The sequence below is a fragment of the Salmo salar genome, chromosome ssa09 (genome assembly GCF_905237065.1).
Source record: "Salmo salar chromosome ssa09, Ssal_v3.1, whole genome shotgun sequence".
NCBI lineage: Eukaryota > Metazoa > Chordata > Actinopteri > Salmoniformes > Salmonidae > Salmo > Salmo salar.
In genome coordinates, this window is record NC_059450.1 from 26,298,592 (window position 1) to 26,320,363 (window position 21,772).

General features: G+C 42.7%; 1 protein-coding gene across 4 annotated transcripts in view; it reads right to left on the reverse strand.

Moving 5' to 3' along the window:
- The window catches only part of LOC106611132 (rho-associated protein kinase 2), a 58,007-nt gene that overhangs the window by 11,278 nt on the left and 24,957 nt on the right, over positions 1–21,772 (reverse strand). For 3 of the 4 annotated variants that reach the window (XM_045723532.1, XM_014211022.2, XM_014211020.2), the window contains exons 2-16: positions 14,400–14,481; positions 14,227–14,327; positions 13,958–14,095; positions 3,134–3,394; positions 2,793–2,937; positions 2,440–2,578; positions 2,177–2,268; positions 1,879–2,038; positions 1,634–1,697; positions 1,357–1,368; positions 1,105–1,193; positions 966–1,014; positions 702–837; positions 530–621; positions 104–350 (exon numbers count right to left, since the gene is read on the reverse strand). In XM_045723532.1, the coding sequence (XP_045579488.1) occupies positions 104–350; positions 530–621; positions 702–837; positions 966–1,014; positions 1,105–1,193; positions 1,357–1,368; positions 1,634–1,697; positions 1,879–2,038; positions 2,177–2,268; positions 2,440–2,578; positions 2,793–2,937; positions 3,134–3,394; positions 13,958–14,095; positions 14,227–14,327; positions 14,400–14,481 (1,807 nt within the window). The remainder of the gene's footprint in view (positions 1–103; positions 351–529; positions 622–701; positions 838–965; positions 1,015–1,104; positions 1,194–1,356; positions 1,369–1,633; positions 1,698–1,878; positions 2,039–2,176; positions 2,269–2,439; positions 2,579–2,792; positions 2,938–3,133; positions 3,395–13,957; positions 14,096–14,226; positions 14,328–14,399; positions 14,482–21,772) is intronic. The other variant, XM_045723533.1, reaches the window with a different exon arrangement.

Below are 21,772 nucleotides of genomic sequence, written 5' to 3' on the forward strand. Positions count from 1 at the left end.
CTACAGAGAGAAAAATATCACCAAAGGTAAAATCATGCTGCAAGAGACGTACATGTGAATACATGCACACAGTCTCTCCCACACAAACAAAATCCCCACTCACCCTGCATGTCTGTGATGGTCTCAGAGCCCTGGCAGTGTTCTCTCCTCTCAGCCTCCAGTGCTGCCTGCAGCCCGATGAACTCCTTCTCCAGCGTGAGCTTGGAGCGCTCCAGCAGGCAGCACTTGTCCTGCAGCTCTCTGCCCCCGGCCTCCAGAGCTTGCAGCTGCTTGCCTGTTTCCGTCTGGGCCTTCCTCAGCCTTGTGGCCACCTCCTGCTCCGCACGCAACAGAGCATTGGCCTCGTCCAGCTGAAATATTATGGAGAGCACGTCAGTTAGTCACTTTGTAATGTGCATTCCAATCACACACAAACACATGCACATAAACACTCAGTATACATACGTGGACATATGCACATTAACATACACAAACAGACAAGCACTTAAACACACTTAAAGCCATTTTATCCTAAAGCAGAAACACACACCTGTCTTTGTAAGTGAATGTTCTTCTCGTTGGATATGTGTGAGTTCTGATTTCTCTTCTTCATTTCGTCCAGCTGGTCTCGTAGGCTGTTGACTGCAGACCACATCACAAGTTAGAAATGAAAGTATACTGTGTGTGTGTGTGTGTGTTTGTTTTCAGCCAGCGATCCTCACCCTCGTTCTCCAGGCAGCGTTTCCTGTCTGCTTCGCTCTCTGCCTTGCGATGGCTCTCCACAGTCTTGTGCTGCAGTAGAGCCTTCTCTCTCTCCAGCTGCCTCAGACTCGACTCCAGAGCCTTCCTGCTACTCATCTGTCAACGTACCACCACAAAGGAAAGTGTTGGAATGGAACAACTTGTATTCCTTCTTGGTTGCCATTTTTCTCAGTTGTGTGCTATAGTTGTATGCTATATTGCTACTGTAGCTCCAAAGTTCTCACTTCTTCATCAAGATCTTTGGAGGTTTTCTCTAGACGACTGGTGGCAGTTCTGCAGGAAGAGAGTGCATGTCAACTTCCTCATCTCCCACGATCATACATGTAACGCTAATGGTTTTTAGTAAGTGTGTATGATGCCTACCTGCACTTGTGTTCCAGCTCATCTTTGGTCTGCATCTCATTATTGAGCTGCTCTTCCAGCTGGTGGAGTTTCTTCTGCAGCTTGGCCGACTGAGCAAGGAGGAAGAGGAGGAGGGAAGAGGAAGCACAACCGTTACGATATACTTCACCTGGACTCTGCTCTGACACTATAGCGTATCATTTTACCACAATTTGTTCAAAGCCAATTGATTTCAAAACAAAGGACATTTCAGTCAAGAAAGAGAATACTTACCATCACAATATCCTGCAGCAGATGAGAAATTAATTAAGTTAGTTCGGCAAAACAATTTCAGTCAGCATAGAAGTCAATGATCGGACTGCCTTTCCAGGATTAGCTTGTTGTTTAGCTACTGGAGGAAAGCTCCTTAAAATGTTTCAGCATCACTAAGAACCTGATAGATTGTGTACAACTCCTCAGCTCAACTACAGGAATTAGACTTATGACCAGTTATGACATTGTTATTATAGCTTTGCATTAGATTAATACGCACAAAAACAGAAATACCCACCTCTCCTTTCAAGGCTGTTGAGTTCACAGTCACAACTGTTGAGTTATTCACACCGCTTAGTAACCTGGAGGAAACACATTGGTGTTTGATGAGGAACTAACAGCTCACACACACTTTCATACTCCTTAACACAATCAAAGCTTGGTGAAACCGAGTAACTCATGAGTAGTGGATGGCTGAGGTCAAAATATTGTCCATGATGAGGACGGGGGTGTAATAGGGAGACATGCATTTTCAAGTCTTACTGGTCCTCCTTGAAGTATGTGAAGCCGACGAAGGGAAGCTGGTTGCCCACAAAGGCCTTAGGAGTAGGGAAGGTCTCCACGTCACCCTTGTCATCTTCTATCTCATCAAAGTTACTGGTGTCAATGTCACTGCTCAATTCTGGAACCACAGGAGCGGCCGCTGAACAGTAGCAAGACGAAAGAGAAAAAAAATATATATTGTTTGTGTTATTCATGTCATTTCTAGGTATCCATATGTAATATATTGTGTATTGTACCAGGATGATAAAATAATAACATTTAATTGACAGACACCTACTGTTTCTAATGCTGTCAAAATTCCATTGGTCATTCTTGAAAAAGGGGTGTCGTTTGATCTCCTCCACCCCGTTGCGGCCCAGTCGTACCTCCCTAAACGCCAAATAAAGGGCCATGGACTTCTGTTATGAGAGCTGGGACAGTTCCGTCTGAATACATTCTAGATATTGGTCGGTTTATTTGGACTACAACAAAAATTTGTTTGCAAACTGTAACTTCAAGTTTTTGTAACTGTGGTTACTTTATTTTTTTTATCATTGCTACCTGTCTGTCAAGAAGGCACAGATTAAGTTTTTGGCATCTTTGGAGATCTCTACGTCATCTGGAAAGTTGAGCGAATTCTTGTGGTCCATGATCTTACTGTAGGTTCCAACAAGGGAGTCGGCATAGAACGGTGTGTCACCTAATAGGAACAAACACAGAAATGAGGTGAAAAATAATGCCGACATGTTCTAAGCAATTTGCTTACAAGTTCTCTAATATATCTTTATAGGCAGACTTTAAATATCTTAGTTCCAGATAAACCATCCAGTAAAACACTTCAGTTAGTGGAAATGTAGATTGAGTCGTTATTTTTGAGGCATAAACAAAGAGCGGAAACATACACACCAACTCACCAACTAGCATCTCGAAGATGAAGACCCCTACAGACCACCAGTCACACTCCCGTCCATAGTAACCATCTCCACCCTGCGACTTCAGAACCTCAGGAGAGATGTAATCTGGAGTGCCAACCGCTGTGTCACAGTGCACCATCCCAGTCTGTAACCAGTCAATCCTTCAGTTAGATACACTATCTCAAGCAAACCAGGTCTGAATCATCAAGTATATACAGTTAAGATATAAGTGTTAACTTAAAGCACAGCGAGACACTAGAGATATTCCGCTGGAAGTATTGTGAGTCATGCTCTCTTTAGCACATTGCACAACTGGAACAAGAGGAAAATATTGTCCTTACAGAGTCCATCTTCATGCAGGTTCCGAAGTCTGCCAGTTTGAGGTGTCCGTGGCAGTCCAGGAGCATGTTGTCAGGCTTGACGTCGCGGTGGATGAAGCCCAGGGAGTGGATGGCATCCAGTGCCATGACCACCTCGGCCGTATAGAACCGGGCCCACTTCTCAGGCACATCGTAGGTACTGGTGAGGTTCACCAGGTCCCCTCCAGGCATGTACTCCATCACCATGTAGAGGTAACGGTCATCTTGGAAGGCACAGCACAACTAGACACAGACCGGAAAGCAAAAACAATACAAGTTAAAGGGTTCTCTTACATCACACTTTTCTGGTTCGATATGGTTTGTGCTGATCGTTTTGAGACATTTTTGTCTTATGTGATATATTATATAGTGTGTGTGTGTCATGTCTAGGGCTGTGCTGGTCACAACATTTCATCAGCTGGTGATTGTCAAGCAAAAAACTGCCAGTCTCACGGTAATTAACAAACATGTTAAGTACTGATCTGACTATACCATATGGCTGTGGGCTACATTAGCTCATTTAGCAGACAAGATTTGCTTAGAATTCCGTGGCATTATTTATAGTATGAAGAATACAATTGAATAAAATAGGATATTTTCTCCAAACGATTTAAGGGAGTGTGCACATGCAGCTATTTTGTGTTGAGCGGTTAACAAAGAAACAGGTACTTCTATATGCTTCATTTAGAGATATTAATGTAACTTTAGGTTGTTCTACAAACATTGGGCTATACATTTAGATTTGTAATACATTGTAAGGCTGCATGATACGACTAATGATGATTTGAAAAAAGTCGCTTAAAAAGCATGAGCTCTGCTTTGGTTTTTGCGCAGGCTGTACACACTTCATCAGTCTCTTATTCACAATGTGACAAGCACTTGATATTGCCTAGAATTTCCCAGCGGCATCCCCTTTGTGGACTACAGAAAAAGGAGGACCGAGCACACCCCCCATTCTCATCGAAGGGGCTGTAGTGGAGCAGGTTGAGAGCTTCAAGTTCCTGTGTGTCCACATCACCAACAAACTATCATGGTCCAAACACACCAAGAGTCGTGAAAAGGTCACAACAAAGCCTATTCCCCCTTAAGAGACTGAAAATATTTGGCATGGGTCCTCAGATCCTCAAGAAGTTCGACAGCTGCACCATCGAGAGCATCCTGACTGATTGCATCACTGCCTGGTATGGCAACTGCTCCGCCTCCGACCGCAAGACACTACAGAGGGTAGTGCGTATGGCCAAGTACATCACTGGGGCCAAGCTTCCTGCCATCCAGGACCTCTATACCAGGCGGTGTCAGAGGAAGGTCCTAAAAATTGCCAAAGACTCCAGCCACCCTAGTCATAGACTGTTCTATCTGCTACCACACAGCACTGGAGCGCCAAGTCTAGGTCCAAAAGGTTTCTTAACAGCTTCTACCCCAAAGCCATAAGACTCCTGAACAGCTAATCAAATGGCTACCCAGACTATTTGCATTGCCCCCCACCCCCTCTCTTTTACGCTGCTGCTACTCTGTTTGTATGCATAGTCACTTTAACTCTACATGTACAGATTACCTCAATTAACCTGTGCCCCCGCACCGGTAGCCCTGGTATATAGCCTCGCTACTGTTATTTTACTGCTGCTCTTTAATTATTTATCTATTTTTTTTTACTTAACACTTATTTTTCTTAAAACTGCATTATTAGTTAAGGGCTTGTCAGTAAGCATTTCACTGTAAAGTTTACAGCTGTTGTATTCGGCGCATGTGACAAATACAATTTGATTTGTGTGGCAGTAATCCCCCCTAAAAAAATCAATGACTTTCGCGGCCAGTGGCCGTTGTGCCCTTAAGCTGAATATAATCATTATAATTCCCCTCTCCCTGCATGCTACGAAGCACCGCTCTCTCACATGGCTCTCCATCACATGATCGGGTCTTTCTCACAGGCGTGAAACAGACACTTCGGGGACGCAACTGCGTGCATCCTTATCCAATTCTGATCAGCATATTAAAGATATTGGAAGAACTGTCCATTTTTACTTTGTCAGCCAACAAGATGAATAGGCCTAACAAACAGCAAAAGGATTAGCCTATGTCAATCTACTATCCCCCATAGTACAAAAGTTGACCTATTCTATACAAGAAATATTCCAAACAGTTTTGGAGAGTTGTGGGATGCGATAGATCCCAAATGAATACAACCACTAGCATAAAAAACCCTGTTTTAAGCAATGAGCCTGATGCAACAGATCAGAACATTTAGCTTAAAATGTTGATAAACTGTTAAGCCATTTCTTTACATTATAAGCTCAGTAATGCGCTCATGGCAGTAGGCCATATGCACAAATGTTCCATTATCAAGAAAACACCATTATCAAGTGACAGTAAATGCGATTACTCTTGTAATGCTTTTATTATAAAAGGAGCATTTTTAATGGTGAAAATTATCTTCTCCAAATTTCAAATTCACGTGCTGCGTATGAATGCCAGTTAGGCTCTACACCCTGTTGTAAAGCGGAATAATGTGCTTCATTTTAAGAAGTTATTTGGCCACTTTAGTTGTGATACAAACCTTATCAAAACAAAGACCTATGGGCTTTATGTGGTGTGTGACTATGATTTGAGAAATTAAAAAAAGGTACGCAATGTTTCTTGCCTCACGCAGGGAATCATTCACAAGTGATAGGCTAATTTTGTCACCCATCAGACTATTCTTGATTTAATCTTGTCTACACATATACTAAATAATATATGTGTGTGAAATGTGTTTTGGTTTAGAATGGACCATATCATGCACCGGTCTTGTAACCAGGGCAGGGGGAAAAAATACATGTTGTTATCTATGTATAGGGATGGGTATCATTAAGGTTTTAAATGTATTACTACGTTTACCAATACTGCTTATCGATCCAGTACTTTAACAGTATTCTTAACGGTTCTTTTTGTTATTTTTCACAGAAAAAAAAATAATTAAGAACAAAATTAACATTGTTTTATTTTCTGAAATGTAAAAACAATTATTTACAGCAAAAGAAACAGCAATGTTTTGAACAAATCACTATTATAGACTAATGTTGTGATGGAAATGTAAAACAAATTAAATAAACAATATTTTCCTGCAAAAGAAAATACAGTGGTATAGAGCAACACGGGTGGGGCTGCAAAAGGACTAACAGTTCTGAGCAGTTCTTCTGGAGAAAGATCAACATAAACTCACCAAAAAAAGTAATGTCCTCTAAATGTCAACTGAATGACCATAACAAGATTCAACAACAGACATGAACAAGTTCCACAGACACAGAAATGGAATAATGTGTCCCTGAACAAAGGGGGGGGTGGGTCAAAATCAAAAGTAACAGTCAGTATCCGGTGTGGCACTAGCTGCATTAAGTACTGCAGTGCATCTCCTCCTCATGGACTGCACCAGATTAGCCAGTTCTTGCTGTGAGATGTTACCCCATTCGTCCACCAAGGCATCTGCAAGTTCCCAGACATTTCTGGTGGGGGGGAAAATGGCCCTAGCCCTCACCCTCCGATCCAACAGGTCCCAGATGTGCTCAATGGGATTGAGATCCGGGCTCTTCGCTGGTCATGGCAGAACACTGACATTCCTGTCTTGCAGGAAATCACGCACAGAACTAGCAGTATGGCTGGTGGCATTGTCATGCTGGAGGGTCATGTCAGGATGAGCCTGCAGGAAGGGTACCACATGAGGGAGGAGGATGTCTTCTCTGTACCGCACAGCATTGAGATTGCCTGCAATGACAACAAGCTCAGTCCGATGATGCTGTGACACACCGCCCCAGACCATGACGGACCCTCCACCTCGATCCCGCTCCAGAGTTACAGGCCTCGGTGTAACGCTCATTCCTTCGACGATAAACGCGAATCCGACCATCACCCCTTGTGAGACAAAACCACGTCTCGTCAAAGAGCACTTTTTGCCAGTCCTGTCTGGTCCAGCGACGGTGGGTTTGTGCCCATAGGCAACGATGTTGCCGGTGATGTCTGGTGAGGACCTGCCTTACAACAGGCCTAGAAGCCCTCAGTCCAGCCTCTCTCAGCCCATTGCGGACAGTCTAAGCACTGATGGAGGGATTGTGCGTTCCTGGTGTAACTCGGGCAGTTATTGTTGCCATCCTGTACCTGTCCCGCAGGTGTGATGTTCGTATGTACCGATCCTGTGCAGGTGTTGTTACATGTGGTCTGCCACTGCGAGGACGATCAGCTGTCCGTCCTGTCTCCCTGTAGGGCTGTCTAAGGCGTCTCACAGTATAAACATTGCAATTTATTGCCCTGGCCACATCTGCAGTCCTCATGCCTAAGGCACGTTCACACAGATGAGCAGGGACCCTGGGCATCTTTCTTTTGGTGTTTTCAGAGTCAGTAGAAAGGCCTCTTTAGTGTCCTAAGTTTTCATAACTGTGACCTTAAATTGTCTACCGTCTGTCAGATGTTAGTGTCTCAACGACCGTTCCACAGGTGCATGTTCATTAATTGTTTGTGGTTCATTGAACAAGCATGGGAAACAGTGTTTTAACCCTTTACAGTGAAGATCTGTGAAGTTACTTGGATTTTTACGAATTATCTTTGAAAGACAGAGTCCTGAAAAAGGGAAGTGTCTTTTTTTGCTGAGTTTATTTGCCTTCTCTGGCAGAAGTTGGGACCTCTCTTGGCTTATTGTGTTGCCTGCAGTCAAAATTACCCTCTCACTAGAGGTGGAGGAGGCTTGGGCACAGAGGTAGCTTGTTGCAATGTTTGTGAGGAGGGGCAGAGTAGCTCTCTTCTCCCACCACTACATCACAGGATCTTCAGCCATGGGGATGGGAGTCAGGCCTTTGTAGAGCTCGACCTCTAGGTTAACACGCTCGCTGAGGGTGAGGGACGAGGTGTCCTGTTGGATCGTCAACCTCAACTCCATGTCCTCCTCTGAGAACAGCTCCAAGGCACTCCTTGTTATGTACAATGGAGGGACTGTCTCCTCCATTTCCTCTCCTTCAGCCTCCTCCTGTTGCTGGTGCCCTGTGTGTCTGCTCCGGCTCCTCTGACAGCCCTGGTATTGCTCCTGTCACATCAGCCTCAACAGTTGCCTGCATCAGCCTGTCCCAGTTGGCTTCACTCACCGGCCTCCCTTTAAATCTGGGGTCCATTGCTGTGGCCTCATGCAGGAAGGCTTGAATGTCCTCATCCTGATAGCGCTCAGAGAGGTTCTCCCACACCTTCTCTTTGATGGTTGCCACAAACGTATCTTCATGCTTCACAGTGAAGTGCTCTTCCAGTTTTTGGAGGATGGGTTTGATCTGTCCACAGGTGGCATTCTTTTCACATGACACACACAGTGTGGATGTATAGAGGATTCTCATGAACTGGACAAACTCGTCAGCCTTACGGAAGTACTCGTCCTTCAGACGGTCCAGGTTGTCCTTGGTCATTGATTTTCGCAGTCGTGGGTTCAACGCTGCTGCTTGGATCGCTGGATACTGCTCCATGAATCTCTCTATCATTAGATAGAGAGTTCCATCTGGTCTTGGCATCAAGGATGAGAGTATTGCAGAAGGCCTGAAACAAAAAACATAGCGCATACTTGAATATTGAATTAAATTGTTAAAATGTGGGAATTTTAAAAATATTACTTTAATAGTCTGAACTGGCTTCTTACCAAGGAGCTGCTGCTTTTCCTTTAAGACTGTTTTGGACAGAGGATCTTGAACCACACAACCACTTCTCTGATTCGGGCTGCCCATTTATCAATTAGTCATTTTGTAGATTTTCTGTACTGCCAGATTCAATGTGTGTGCAAAGCATCCTGTTTTTAGGATGTGTAGCCTCTTGATGGCAACATCCATATTGCCAGCATTATCAACAGTCACAGCTACAATCTTGCTCGGCTCTGTCTAAAACTCTTCCAGAATGTCTGAGATCTCCTCTGCCACTACTTCGCCAGTTTGCGATTTGTACACTGTCCTGGTGTGGAAGACCTTCTGTTTTACACTGCCCTGGCTTGTGTAATGCACTTTAACAGTGAGATAGTGGTCCTCACAGAGGCTGGGCCACCTGTCTGATGTGATGGCCAGCTTTGGCACGTCCTTCAGCTCAGTGATCACATTGGCCTTTTCTACACCCTACCAGGTAGGAATTAATGTGTCACTGAGGTAACTTCTGGAGGGAGGGGTATACAATTGAAGTCGGAAGCTTACATACACCTTAGCCAAATACATTTAAAAACTCAGTTTTTCACAGTTCCTGACATTTAACCCTAGTAAAAATGCCCCGTCTTAGGTCAGTTTGGTTCAACACTATTTTAAGAATGTGACAAGTCAGAATAATAGTAGAGAATTATTTATTTCAGCTTTTATTTCTTTCATCACATTCCCAGTGGGTCAGAAGTTGACATGCTACCAAATACTCATTGAGTGTATTGCCTTTAAATTGTATAACTTGGGTCAAACATTTCAGGTAGCCTTCCACAAACTTCCCACAATAAGTTGGGTGAATTTTGGCCCATTCCTCCTGACAGAGCGGATGTAACTGAGTCAGGTTTGTAGGCCTTCTTGCTTGCACACGCTTTTTCAGTTATGCCCACAAAATTTCTATAAGATTGAGGTCAGGGCTTTGTGATGGCCACTCCAATATCTTGACTGTGTTGTCCTGAAGCCATTTTGCCACAACTTTGGAAGTTTGCGTGGGGTCATTGTCCATTTGGAAGACCCATTTGCGACCAAGCTTTAACTTCCTGACTGATGTCTTGAGATGTTGCTTCAATATATCCACATCATTTTCCTACCTCATGATGCCATCTATTTTGTGAAGTGCACCAGTCCCTCCTGCAGCAAAGCACCCCCACAACATGATGCTGCCACCCCCATGCTTCACGGTTGGGATGGTGTTCTTCGGCTTGCAAGCCTCCCCCTTTTTCCTCTAAACATAACAATGGTCATTATGGCCAAACAGTTATATTTTTGTTTCATCAGACCAGAGGACATTTCTCCAAAAAGTATGATCTTTGTCTCCATGTGCAATTGAAAACCGTAGTCTGGCTTTTTTTAATGGCGGTTTTAAAGCAGTGGCTTCTTCCTTGCTGAGCGGTCTTTCAGGGTATGTCGATATAGGACTCTTTTTACTGTGGATATAGATACTTTTGTACCGGTTTCCTCCAGCATCTTCACAAGGTCCTTTGCTGTTGTTCTGGGATTTATTTGCACTTTTGGCACAAAAGTACGTTCATCTCTAGGAGACAGAAAGCGTCTCCTTCCTGAGCGGTATGATGGCTGCGTGGTCCCATGGTGTTTATACTTGCATACTATTGCTTGTACAGATGAATGTGGTACCTTCAGGCGTTTGGTAATTACAGGTGTAGATGAACCAGACTTGTTGAGGTCTACAATTCTTTTTCTGAGGTCTTGGCTGATTTCCCCATGATGTCAAGCAAAGAGGCACTGAGTTTGAAGGTAGGCCTTGAAATACATCCACAGGTACACCTCCAATTGACTCAAATGATGTCAATTAACCTATCAGAAGCTTCTAAAGCCATGACATCATTTTATGGAATTTTCCAAGCTGTTTAAAGGCAAAGTCAACTTAGTGTTTGTAAACTTCTGACCCATTGGAATTGTGATACAGTGAATTATAAGTGAAATAATCTGTCTGTAAACAATTGTTGGAAAAATTACTTGTGTCATGCACAAAGTAGATGTCCTAAACGAATTGCCAAAACTAGTTTGTTAACAAATTTGTGGTGGATGAAAAACGAGAATTAACATAAGTGTATGTAAACTTCCGACTTCATCTGTATTTGGGGTTGAGTGCCTTGCTCATCTCCCTACAGTAAAAAAAAATATTTTCATGTGTTGAATTATCATTATTGAATTATTGTGTTGTGTATTGTATTGTGATGGGACTAACATACAACCCTTTTATACTACTATATCCTAAAAATGAATACAACTCAATATATACTGACAGACTGTTACTTAAAGCCCTTGGACTCCACTGTTGCGAAGGGGTGTAGGCCTTTCACTTATGAACTTGGTCATGGCTAGGTGTCACTCAATCACCCTCTCCTCAGTCATCCTCCCACTAGCTGCCAGTGTGAAGGTGCTGTCATGACGTTGGCCTCTTTTGGTACAGGGAGGACAGTTGACCCCCTCCCTTTTGCACCACCACCCAACCTACCTTCCCCCCCAACCCAGGCCCTGTGTGTAAAGGGTTGTAAAAACTAAAATTCCAGGAGAGTCTCTGGCCACATGGCCCATAGAGAGACACAGGAAATTCTTCCAACTCATAGAATTGGAGAGCCAAGTGACATTTTGTGTTCTGGAGAAGGTATGGCTGGCACGATTGGTGAAGAATCCAGCTACGAACTGATCCGCTTGGTACAATTTTGTGATACTCAGAAGAGACAATATAGCCATATTACCATAAAACTGTTTATATAATAGACTCAGCTTGAGACTTGCATCATAATGGGTGTATAGAATGTATTAATAAGGATGAAGCTTTTATAATACATTGAGATGCTATTGTACTGATGTTAATGTGATAGAATTGTATTTCTGTAACCAAGTCTAGCTCAGTCATAGGCACGCCCCAGGAACACATACAGGACCAGGCGTCATTTGACAAGCCTGTTCGATGGGCACTATAAAACACCCCCTGATTTACATTTCCCCAGACCAGGCCCCCACTCCATGGCCAATAGGTTTTACCATCCAATTCCACTACTGAAAGTGAACCATACCACGTGGTTAACTTTTAGACTATTGATACCGACAGAATAAGAACAAGTCTTTGATATTAATTATTAGTCTGCAGCTAAGTAAATTATATCATTGAACGCGAAGACCAACGAAACAACCATTCTATGACGACATTAATGAATGTCACTCTGAAAGAACCATTCTAACCGAGAGAGAGAGAACGCGGACCAAACTCCCCAACAGAACCGAACTCTCCAATCAGAATCAGAACGACACACTGAGCGTAAATATATATTGATTGCAATTGTTCCCGAATGAGTGAGTCTTCAATTGTCAATTGTTAATATTAATGAACTCTGTAGGTGTGCATTCTCAGCTGACCGTTTATGACCCATTGTCTAACAGACCAGCCATGCCTGTTAGCCATTAGCGCACATTACTATACCAATCCTTTGTGACGATAATTACTGTTTGTATGTTTTCTGTTAATTACTTAGTGTAGTAAATAAATGATTTTAAGACAATTGATGTATGGATGATTTTAGTAAAGACTGGGTTCGTGCAGATACAACAATTTACGACGTTTGGAATGAGACTGGACTCGAGGTAAAATACACCATTTAAACCAGAAGATAATCGGCCTATACTATAATAGAATATAATATTATAGTACAGGAAAGTTATATTAGGAAAATTATAGCTTTGTAATCTGAATATTCTCCTTGGTGCCCCGATCTCCTAGTTAATTACAATTAAACGATTAATCAGTTTAATCGCGTGATAATAATTACACGGAGCTAATTGATAAACATATCTTCAGTTTAATGGTACCCCCAAAGACACGACAGTGCTTTGGACTTGTCTTTGGCTTGGACCAGCTGTATTAGAGGGAGGAGTGGGTTGGTTCATTGTAACTGCAACTTTAACAAAAAAGTAGCAAAATCTTTAAATGGGTGATTGAATTTCTGAACGCACCCATAGCTAAACAATCAGCTGGCTAATGGTTACATTTTAGCAGACGCTCTTATCCAGAGCGACTTACAGTAGTGAATGCATACATTTCATAAATTTTTTCTTTTTCCTGTGCTGGCCCCCCGTGGGAATCGAACCCACAACCCTGGCGTTGCAAACACCATGCTCTACCAACTGAGCTACAGGGAAGGCCAGTTACTAATGATCAGGCTGCTAGCATACATACCTAACGTAGATCAGAGATGAATTATGAGCTAGGCAATTGAACAATGTATTTCTCTGCCAGTACATTATGCACTTTTGATAGATGTTTGGACAGATTGCTTGTGTTTCCGCCCTTACAAGCAAAAGTCTTGTGGCAACGAGCGCTGTCAGCATCGACTCTGGTGATGTGTAACCACACTTTTGAACGTTTAGTTCTCTCCGCCGTCGCCACTAACTAAGAGCAGGGTGCTGTGTGTGCTGTAGCGTCAGAGACATCTCTTTGGGATTGGGAATAGTGAAAATGCATCATAGACGAATGTCTTAATCTTACTACAAATTAGAAACAGTTGGTGAGATAAAATGTGCAAGATAACATTTATGTAGCAATAATAATTTCTCCAGTACTGAAAGCAGAACCGATAACGTCGGAGCTTATCGATACTACAGTCTTTCATAATTTAGCCCTGGGCCCCGTTTAATACCGGGTTTCGGTACCCATCCCTATCTATGTACTTAAATAGCGAATGGAGGTCGCTTTTCCTGTGGTTCATTTTCATGCCAGCCAGGTAGGCTATGCTCCTGTTGTAAAGACAAGCAATGTGCTTAATATTAGGAAAGTTGATAAATATAGTAGGCCTAGCCTATAGAAAGCTGATGGGATCCTCTTTTTTTAATAGAGGTCATCACTCTGTTTTCTCACACAATTGCATAGCCTACAGATATGTTTGATTAGATTTGCATTTATGTCAGAGTGATTAGAGGGACAATAGAGTGCTGAGTACCAGGCAGTTAGCAAGTTTGGTTGGCTACTAATGAACATCAGCAGCATCAGAGCTTGGAGAAGCCTAATTATCATGACTAAACGGTCACGTGGAATTTGACTGCTTTCATGACTCGTGACTGCCAGTGCGGCGGTAATATGGTCACCGTAACAGCCCTAGTCATGCCTTACTTGTACGACCCAGGGACTGTTGGCGAAGGCCATAATATCCCTCTCCTCCCAGAAGAAGGCAGAGTCAGATCGTTTGATCATCTCAAACTTGCTCAGCAACTTCATGGCATACACTTTCTGAGAGGCTTTGTGTCGAACCTGGGGAAAACAAAGGAATTAAAGTGTCAGAAAGAGAGACGGAAAGACAAAGACATAGGGGTAGAGTCAAAACTAAGTGGTGTGGTGAATACGCAGATCCTTAACATCTCTATGAAATACAAAAATCTCACCAGCTGAACCTCACCAAACGCCCCTCTGCCGATCACCTTCACCCTGTCAAAGTCCTCAGACCTCATCTGAAACTCCCGTATGTGCCCCATCACCTTCTCATCTGCATGGAGAAGAGAGGAGTCAGTCATCCATTACTCACATTCACATGAACTACTTTCAAACGTATACTTACATCTGTTTAAAAAGGTTTCTATGTTTTTGTTTTTCCGTAGGGCAGGGTAGTCCAGATCTAGAACGAAGGCATTGATAGAATCCTGAAAGAGAGAAAAAAAACGAATTCATTGGAAAAGAGAAACCAACATAAAACATGCAATCAAGCTAATATAAAGTGACAGCGTTATTTTTAGGGTGCAATTAGACTTTGTACCCAAAACCATTAGGACATTTAAGTGCCACATTGGATAACATTTTTGTCCATTTCAATAAATGTCATTCAGGAATTGGGCATATAATATGATAAAATAAAAATAATTCCAGAACTTTGATTTGGTGAAGTGAATTTGACATAACAGGCTTAAAAACACAGAATGCAGGGCAATGGATTTGTCAACTGTCATTCTCTGACACCAACAGATCTTTGTCAACCTCTGAGGTTTGTAGTTTGTTCCAAGAATAACAGTACAACAAACCTTACTCTAACCTCTCTGATCCTATGGGTGTCTGTTCCTCCCCCTCTACTCTGCAGAAATCAGTGTACACTGTACAGCTTGCTGCCAGCGGTTTCATCATCTCTGCTCCACTTCCCAATAAAGGACGTACCTCACACAGAACTACTATTTAAGGAGAAAAAACACATGCAGACACGCTCACACCCACACGCTTACACACAATCTCCCTTAGAGCATAGCAATACAGGACATGGTCCACCCCGCCCAGTACTCTGAAGATAATGTCATTGTGTCATGAAGCAAGTCCCTCAGTGTGCAATTCATTTCCTCTTCAGAGAGACAACTCTACGTAGCCCGGCTATGGGCCGTGAGAAAAAAAAGTAGTTAGGCTACACTTTTTAAATAGTGGACTGTAGAAGTTGTATTAGTTGGCATCTATTTAGAAACATCACGGTAAAATGGCCGATTGTGGTAATGACCAATCACTTCATTTTGGGTTCATTGAAAAATGTAAAGGTGCAATTACACAAAGCACCTGTATGCCTATGAAGTGGTCTACAGGTACCAGGAAGAGCTGCATTTACTTCATAGACAACATAAGATTATATTACCACCACAATTTCCTATGAAATACCAGTTAAAACAGGACTGTAAACACTAAGTATCCTCCTTCCTGGGGGGAAAATGCAACCTACTTCTCAGAGCATCTTCTCAGGTGCAAAGCAGCATCCTGACTGCTCACTCATCATGTCAATCATACATAACTGGACAGGCATTGGACAAGAGCCATCCATGCCCCTCCCCCATTGCAAAAATTGGAAATACTTTGAGTGGGAATGTCCATTCCATGCGTGTTTGTGGACAACACCCGGGGAGATTCAGAACCCTTCTTTCAGACTACAGTGTGTGTTCAGTGTGCCCGTGTGTCTGTGTGCCCGTGTGAGTCCAGTGGTTATTGGGGGCTGGGAGGACTGAAACCTTCCAGAGCATAAAAAAAGAAGAAAAAAAAGAGCCATGACCCAAACATTAAAAACCACACAGAGAAACGGGGTAGAAACAAAAATAGGACCCTAACACCTAGTACTTTATACACGCAAGTAACAATCTGAATTTCTTAATTTCCACACATCTTTATAACTCCTAGAGATAGTGTATTAAACTATAGAGACACAAATAGATTGACTCTCAGGAATAGGTCAATGTTATTATGAATAGGTATGAACTCTTCAGACAGTGATGCTAAGGCAGGGACACTGACTGACTCACTGCTGCTATCTTATCAGTTCTTTCTTATTGGTCTGATCCATATCTGAACTACAGTGAAAAAACACTGCTGCTTGGGAGCACACTGCAAACCTGCCAACGTATTGGGTTGCATGGCAACGTCTTAGGAACATGATTCAGTGGGTGACGCAGTGAGAACAAAGTTGGTGACAAGCAACAAATCAATATCTACTAAAATACAACACAATTATCAATCCTATCATCTAACAAAATGTATGCACACTGGCTTGTAGAAGAATACAATGCACATGTCAAGCTTGAACACTGGAAGGAGGAGCTGAGAGAAAAGGATGAAAAGTAAGAATAAAAAGAACAGTTTGTTGGTAGCAGCTGCACACCAGTTAACAATAGCCTACTGCATGTCCAAGTTTTAATTGTATTATTGGTTGATTTCCTTAGGACTTTCCTGTTTGGCAACACAAAAATAAAAAATTGAAGGCGAGATTTTTTATTTTATTTTTTAAATGTCATTTTCTGATACATTTCCATTCAACTACAACTATTCCCAAACTATTCCCAGGGGTACGCGCAATGCCATCGAGGGTACGCCAAATAAAAATGTGATTCACATTTTCAAAATGGGGCTATACATTTGGGAAATGTTTTTTTCCTTGTTTGACTGCCTCGTTTGACTGCCCAAAATAAAATTCAACTATATAGTGTTCAGCGAAATAACGTCAAATACAGGTAGCCAAATCAAATAATTAACCATTACTCTCTCGCGCGCGAACTCCACTAACAGTTCGTATGTAGCCAAACATAGCTGCTGCTCATTCCGTTTGCTCGAAAATTGATAAATGCTTAAAAGAATGTAAGGCCGGCGTCCATAGAGACACATACCAGCTCTACAGGTAGTACTGCTACTACCAGCAGTACTACACCTGCACCTGTCAACAACACAAGTTGTTCTGCTTCCACGAGCAGATCCAATGCTAGCATCAGTAATTCTACATTTGTTGTTAGCCCAGCTAGCATGGACACTGACAGTTGTGAATCTGATGCAGCTGAAGAGCTACTGCCCCCTTACCTGGGAAAGCACCGAACAGACAGGGACGTTGAACCATCGAAGAGTAAATATGATGAGAAATACATTGATTTCAGGTTCACTTATATATTGGGAGTTGTGCCTTTCCTCAGCCACAGTGTGTTATGTACAAAAGTACTCACAACTCTATGAAACCTTCACTCATCTGCAGACATTTAGAAACGAAACATGCCAATTTGAAAAATAAACCACAGGAGTTTGAGCGAGAATTAAGACAACTTTGGAGTAGTAAGACATGTATAAAAGCAACAGATACCATTAATAAGGAGGGGCTAGAAGCATATTCAACAACTTACAAAAAAATTGAAGCTGAAATTAGGATTTTATTTTAGTAATAAGGTTTGTTTTTCTTTTGAAGCCAGAAGGAGGCTAGTATCAGCTACATTTATGCCTTTACTAGACTATGGGGATATTTTATATATGAATGCTTCCGCTCAGTGTTTGAGATCAATTGACACCCTTTACCATGGCACTTTGAGATTTATTTTAAATTGCAAAACCCTTACGCACCACTGCACTTTGTATACCAGGGTTGGCTGGCCTTCTCTAGTCACTCGTAGGCTCAGTCACTGGTATACTTTTATTTACAAAGCCATTTTGGGTTTACTACCTTTTTATTTGGGCATTTTTATTGTTCAGAAATGTGGTGGGTACTCTCTTCGTTTCGCTGGACTTTATCCTGCTAACTGTTCCAAATGTCCGAACTGAATTTGGTAAAAGGGCTTTTATGTACTCTGCGCCATCGTCTTGGAACGCCTTACAAAATACTTTTAAACTGGAAGAACTTGTCCCGATTGGTCATTTTAAATCACTGATGAATGATCTTGAGACTGATTCCCTGACATGTCAATGTTTTTAATTTGCTGTTTTTGATTTTGTTATATTCTTTGTTAATTCTATGGTTTTTACTAGAGTACTTGTAGTTTTTCATGTTGTTTGTCTAATTTTTTTAATGACTTGGCGCTGCCTATCTTGGCCAGGACGCTCTTGAAAAAGAGATTTTAAATCTCAATGAGCCCTTCCTGGTTAAACTATTGTGGAGGACTTGAATTCTTCCTGCTGCCGCAGATATGGCTGGGACAATGCTGAGGGAAAAGCCCCCCCCCCAAAAAAAACCTACACAGACAATGCCTTCATCAAACAACAGTTTCAAGACGCATCAGTGACATGCCAAGAGATGTTTTGAAACAATTACTGCTTCGCATACAAGCCAGTGAATTCTAGGCGTTACTGCTGGATGAGTCAACAGACGTGGCGGGCCTGGCACAGCTCCTGGTATATGTCTGTTACATTTATGGGGGGTCAATTAAGGAAGACTTACTCTTCTGCAAACCAGGACAACAGGAGAGGATATTTTTAAAGTACTGGACAGCTTTGTGACATCAACTGGACTTGGGGTCAAGAAGTGTTAGTATCTGTACTGATGGTGCAAAAGCCATGACAGGGAGACATAGTGGAGTGGTAATGCGCGTGCAAGCAGTTTCTCCTGACACCACTTGGGTACACTGCAGCATCCATCGAGAGGCACTTGCTGCCAAGGGAACACCTGACAGCTTGAAAGACGTCTTGGACACCACAGTGAAAATGGTTAACTTTGTTAAATCAAGGCCCCTGAACTCTCGTGTATTTTCTGCATTACGCAAAGATATGGCAGCGACCATGTAACAATTTTACAACATACAGAAGTGCACTGGTTATCAAGGCGCAAAGTATTGACACTTTAAAAAAAAAAATTCATCGAGAGACAAGCTTAAAGTTCTCTTTACTGACCCTAATTTTCACTTGTCTGACCGCTTGCATGATGAGTTTCACACAACTGGCCTATCTGGGTGATGTTTTTCCCTCGCCTGAATGATTGGAGTCTAGGATTACAGGGACTCTACGCAACTAAACTCAGCAAAAAAAAGAAACGGCAACTGCGTTTATTTTCAGAAAACTTAACATGCCTAAATATTTGTATGAACACAAGATTCAACAACTGAGACATAAACTGAACAAGTTCCACAGACACGTGACTAAATTGAATGTGTCCCTGAACAAAGGGGGGTCAAAATCAAAAGTAAGTCAGTATCTGGTGTGGCCACCAGCTGCATTAAAACCTGTTGGGGATAGGGGGCAGTATTTGCACGGCCGGATAAAAAAACGTACCCGATTTAATCTGGTTACTACTCCTGCCCAGTAACTAGAATATGCATATAATTAGTAGATTTGGATAGAAAACACCCTAAAGTTTCTAAAACTGTTTGAATGGTGTCTGTGAGTATAACAGAACTCATATGGCAGTCAAAACCCCGAGACAGATCCTAACAGGAAGTGGAAATCTGATTTGTGGGATCACCTTCAGCACTTTGCCTATAAAACAGACCGTGAGTTAGGATTCATTGAGCACTTCCTAAGGCTTCCACTAGATGTCAACAGTCTTTACAAAGTGGTTTGAGTCTTCTATGGTAGAAACTGACCCAAAGAGAGGCTTGGGAAGTTGGTCACAGGAGGAGGGCCATTACTACTATGACGCGGGCGCCCATGGGAACCCTTTTGTTCCGAAACGTTTAGTAAGACAATGCAATCGTCCGCCTTGAATATTATTGAAGCTCTGGTTTAAAAAGGCCCTAAAGATTTATGTTATACAACGTTTTACATGTTTGAACGAACGTAAACATAAATTTTTTGCACATTCGTGACGACAAGTCCAGCGCGCCTCGTACATTATGAGTAGCCTTCGGAACGCGCTAACAAGAAGGAGCTATTGGGACATAAATTATTAACTTTTTCGAACAAAACTACATTTGTTGTGGACCTGGGATTCCTGGAAGTTCCTTCTGATGAAGATAATCAATGGTACGGGAATATTTACAATAGTATATTTGATTTTAGATGGTTCCAAGATGGCGCTAACATGTATCGCCTAGCCTATTTTTCTGAGCATACCACGTCGTTTATTGCAAAGTGTGATTTCCCAGTAAAGTTATTTTTAAATCTGGCAATGCGGTCGCATTCACGAGATGTTAATCTATAATTCTTTGAATGACAATATTACATTTTAACAATGTTTTCGAAAAGTAATTTTGTAAATTGTAGCGCTGATTCACCGGAAGCATATTTTCTGAACGTCACACGCCGATGTAAAATGCTGTTTTTATATATAAATATGAACTTTATCGAACAAAAAAATGCATGTATTGTGTAACATGATGTCCTAGGAGTGTCATCTGATGAAGATTGTCAAAGGTTAGTGCTGCATTTAGCTGTGTTTTGGGTATTTGTGATGCATGGTAGTTGCTTTGAAAATGGCAGTGTGATTTTTTTTGGCAGGGTACTCTCCGAACAATCTAATGTTTTGCTTTTGCGGTAAAGCTTTTTTGGAAATCGGACAACGTGGTTCGATTCAGGAGAGGTGCATCTATAAAATGGTGTAAAATAGTCATGTGTTTGAGAAATTGAAGTTATAGCATATAGAGGTATTTGTATTTCACGCGACGCGATTCCACTGGCTGTTGACTAGGGTGGGATGCAAGCATCCCAGGTTCCCAGACAGGATAAGTACTGCAGTGCATCTCCTCCTCATGGACTGCACCAGATTTGCCAGTTCTTGCTGTGAGATGTTACCCCACTCTTCCACCTGCAAGTTCCCAGACATTTCTGGGGGGGAGGAAATGGCCCTAGCCCTCACCCTCCGATCCCTCACCCTCCGATCCAACAGGTCCCAGATGTGCTCAATGGGATTGAGATCTGGGGTCTTCGCTGGCCATGGCAGAACACTGACATTCCTGTCTTGCAGGAAATCACACACAGAACGAGCAGTATGGCTGGTGGCATTGTCATGCTGGAGGGTCATGTCAGGATGAGTCTACAGGAAGGGTACCACGAGGGAGGAGTACGTCTTCCCTGTAACGCACAGCGTTGAGATTGCCTGCAATGACAACAAGCTCAGTCCGATGATGCTGTGACACACCGCCCCAGACCATGACGGACCCTCCACCTCCATCCCGCTCCAGAGTACAGGCCTCGGTGTAACGCTCATTCCTTCGACAATAAACGCGAATCCGACCATCACCCATGGTGAGACAAAACCATGACTCATCAGTGAAGAGCACTTTTTGCCAGTCCTGTCTGGCCAGTAACGGTGGATTTGTGCCCAGAGGCGACATTGTTACTGGTGATGTAAGGCAGGTTCTCACCAGACAACAGGCCTAGAAGCCCTCATTCCTGCCTCTCCCAGCCCATTGCGGACAATCTGAGCACTGATGGAGGGATTGTGCGTTCCTGGTGTAACTCGGGCCGTTGTTGTTGCCATCCTGTACCTGTCCCACAGGTGTGATGTTTGGATGTACCGATCCTGTGCAGGTGTTGTTACATGTGGTCTGCCACTGCGAGGACGATCAGCTGTCCGTCCTGTCTCCCTGTAGCGCTGTCTTATGCGTCTCACAGCACAGACATTGCAATTCATTGCCCTGGCCACATCTGCAGTCCTCATGCCTCCTTGCAGCATGCCTAAGGCACGTTCACGCAGATGAGCAGGGACCCTGGGCATCTTTCTTTTGGTGTTTTTCAGAGTTAGTGTCCTAAGTTTTCATAACTGTGACCTTAATTGTCTACCATCTGTTAGCT